The following is a 2,749-nucleotide window of genomic DNA, read 5'->3' on the forward strand; positions in this document are numbered from 1 at the left end:
GTCCGATTCCCTGCCGGGTGCAGATAACGCAGAGGGTAGAGCAGATGTGGGCAGCCTGTCCTTGCCCGGGGCTGACGGGCACCCTCAAACTCCCGGAGGCAGAGGGCGAGGCCGGGGCCAGTCGCCCGCCAGCGGGTCCCCCCCGGCGGCGGGGCTCCCCTGAGCATCCCCTCCCCGGGGCAGCGCTCGGGAGGGACCGCCCGGCCCCCCGGGTGCAGCGGCGGGCGGGGGGGGGGCTCGGCGGCGCCTTCCAGCCCCGGGCGGCGGGTGCGGGAGCCGGCGGGGCCTCGCCCGGGGAGGGTCGGAGTGGGCGGCGTGCGGGGGGCGCAGCCCCGGCGGGCCCGGCCCTTCACAGCTCCCCCGCGGAGGGCGCGCCGGGTCCCGCCCGGGCGGGCGAACTCCGCGGATCCTGCCGGATCTCAGTCCGCGCCTCAGTCCATGCGTCGGGGCGGCCTCGGCCGGGGCGTGCGGCGCTCACACCTCCAGGACGGGGTCGAGGGGCTGCGCCCGGTGCGTCCGTGGGCGCCGCCCGGCGCGGGGGGAGCGCGCTGGGCTGCGGCGCTCGGGCAGGGACCGCCGCCGCCGCCGCCCGTAGCCCTGCGGGCTGATCTTGTTGGGCGGCGCGGTGTCGTCCTTATCCTTATTGCCGGTCGTCCTGTGGATCTCGTCGACCAGCCTCTGCACCGTGCACGTCCCGAAGCGGCACCCCATGCGGATGGCTTGGAAGTGGGGGAATCTGTTAATGCTCTGGCGGTAGCGCTTGACGCGGATGTGAGCATCCTCCCGGCTGCTGCGAGGCAGGAAGAGAGAGAACAGGCATGAGAACAGCGCAGTGGGCCCCGGAGGAGGGGACCCGGCGGACGCGGGAAGGGGAGGGGAGGGCAGGGAGCCCCCCAGGCTGGAGACGGGCTTGTCCCGAAGGTGCCCAAGTGCCTCCCACCACCCCCGGCTCTGCCCTCCGGCGAGCGGCGGCAGCGCGGAGCAGAGCTTGCTGCCCATGGGGGGAGAGGCCCCGCCGGTTTATGGCTGTTACTTTATCTATGGATCCAGAGCTCAAGTTACTATTTATATCTGACTTTCGCAGTAAAGGCGCTACTATCTCCCGCCGGCTAAAGAGCGCGGGGAAAGGGAGGCGGGAGGCTGCTTTCAGCGCGATGTGCAGCCCGGGCAGGACCTGCCTCCGGGTCTGGGGGGGACCTATGGGGAGAATAACCCGAAACACCCGGAAACGAGGGACCCTGAAACTTTGCACCGCCTCGAGCAAGTGCCCGAGCCCAGAAGGGGCTGGGATTTACCTGGGATGCGAGACTCGGGGATCCTCCTTCACGTCCTGGGTTCGTACGAGAGGCAGCACGTCGGCGGCTGCCCCCAGCCCTAGGAGCACGCCCGCAGGCTTCACGTCCCGCTTGGCTCGGCTCAGTGCCCATTTTGTCCATCTGAAAGGAGCACAAGGGAAGAGGACAGCCTGTTAGCGCAAGCCTGCAGGGCGGGAGCCAAACCAAATAGATTCGAGGGGCGAAAATCTTTGCCAGCGCCGAGATTTCCCCCCCCTTTTTACTTTTTTTTTTTTAATTCCCCCCCCCCCTCCAGTGTTTCCTGAAAGGGCATAAGGCCTTCAAGGAGCTGTGCAATTCCCATAGGGAGTCCGGTCCCTCCGATCGCGGCCGGAGCCCGGCGCGGGGGCGCGGAGGCTCCGCAGCTCCACGCGCGGTACTGGGCGCTGGCAGGAGGGCGCGCTCCGATACTCACTTTCTTTTGAACTCTGTCGCTACGTCCACCCTTGCAGCATCCACCCCGAAGAAGGTCACAGAACCGAGATAGAGTAGGGCGACGTGAACTAGTTTCATTCTGGCTGGGCTCCTGGTGGAGGGAAAAGTGAAGAACCGTAAGCATGCTTGCTAATAAAAGTCAGCTAAGGACTGTCCTTTATTTCTGGTGATTCCAGAGAGCTCCTTCCCCCGCAGAGCCCCCAGGCTACTGGGGACTTTGTGTCTGATATGAACCAGAAGCTAATATTTGCTCAACAACTTATCACAGAGTAAATAACAGAGCCTCCAAAGTTTACGTTTGCGGAGAGTTTTACTTGCAGAGGCGGCTGAAAACCAGCAGGATTTCCAGAGTACCCCCAGCGGCTTGCACTAGGATTTAGCAAGCCCATGAGATTAGAGAGCTGGCTATCGGACGCATCGTTTCCAAACTCCAGCAAGTGTTTTGCTGCCTGGAAGTTTATCCCCCGATAGCTCCTCTTCCCACTTCACACGCAGAACCAGCTAGTTCTGGATCTCATGTTGTAAACTGCAGCTGATGCCAAGAGCCAGTGCAAGACTTCGCAGCATAACTCCAAGCTCTTCAAAACAGTCCAGATTTAGTAGATTCTTAGTTCCTCTCCACCTCCCCTGAATCTTTTTGTTGTTGTTGCTGTTAAGGAGGGGGGGAAAAAAATAGTTCTTACCTGACAGTGAGGATAATCCACTGAGACAAATGTTTTTGTAGTAGCGATCCGAGCTTGCAGGGTTTCCTGAGGAGCGAGAACTCCTCCTTTGTGTGTCTGAAGTAACCACTGCCGAGCTGCGCTCCACTGCTCCCTCTTATAGAGCAGCGCGGGGGAAGTGGGTGGACCTTGGCGTGGCTGGGCAATTTTTCTTTGACACTTACCCCCACCCCCACATTTCAAGCACTCCTTAAGCATTCTAGCCTGGATTGGGGGCAACATATACTAGGGTAAAAATAAGAGGATTATTGAAAATTA

The 2,749-nt window shown here is 61.8% G+C and overlaps 1 protein-coding gene across 2 annotated transcripts; it reads right to left on the bottom strand.

The window, feature by feature from the left end:
- Window positions 1–443: 443 nt before the first annotated feature.
- ADM (adrenomedullin) lies at window positions 444–2,557 on the bottom strand. Of its 2 annotated transcripts, none has more exons than XM_027674230.1 (4): window positions 2,453–2,557; window positions 1,750–1,860; window positions 1,296–1,436; window positions 444–787 (listed from the first exon to the last, which is right to left on the bottom strand). In XM_027674230.1, the coding sequence occupies exons 2-4, from the start codon at window positions 1,845–1,847 to the stop codon at window positions 475–477; spliced, it is 552 nt and encodes a 183-aa protein (XP_027530031.1). In that variant the 5' UTR covers window positions 1,848–1,860; window positions 2,453–2,557; the 3' UTR covers window positions 444–474. The 2 variants fall into 2 exon arrangements, with proteins under 2 accessions (XP_027530031.1, XP_027530030.1); XM_027674229.1 differs by having other exon boundaries at window positions 444–790.
- Window positions 2,558–2,749: the final 192 nt, after the last annotated feature.

The sequence above is a fragment of the Neopelma chrysocephalum genome, unplaced genomic scaffold, assembly GCF_003984885.1.
Source record: "Neopelma chrysocephalum unplaced genomic scaffold, ASM398488v2 Primary Assembly neopelma1_24, whole genome shotgun sequence".
NCBI classification, from domain to species: Eukaryota; Metazoa; Chordata; class Aves; order Passeriformes; family Pipridae; genus Neopelma; species Neopelma chrysocephalum.

Bases quoted from the DNA above. Each gene is read 5' to 3' on its own strand.
- ADM (XM_027674229.1), bottom strand. From the start codon at position 1,847: ATGAAACTAGTTCACGTCGCCCTACTCTATCTCGGTTCTGTGACCTTC. The intron at 1,437-1,749 runs GTGAGTATCGGA...TGCTCCTTTCAG, and splicing joins GCGACAGAGTTCAAAAGAAA to ATGGACAAAATGGGCACTGA. The intron at 791-1,295 runs GTAAATCCCAGC...CCTGCCTCGCAG, and splicing joins CCCCGAGTCTCGCATCCCAG to CAGCCGGGAGGATGCTCACA.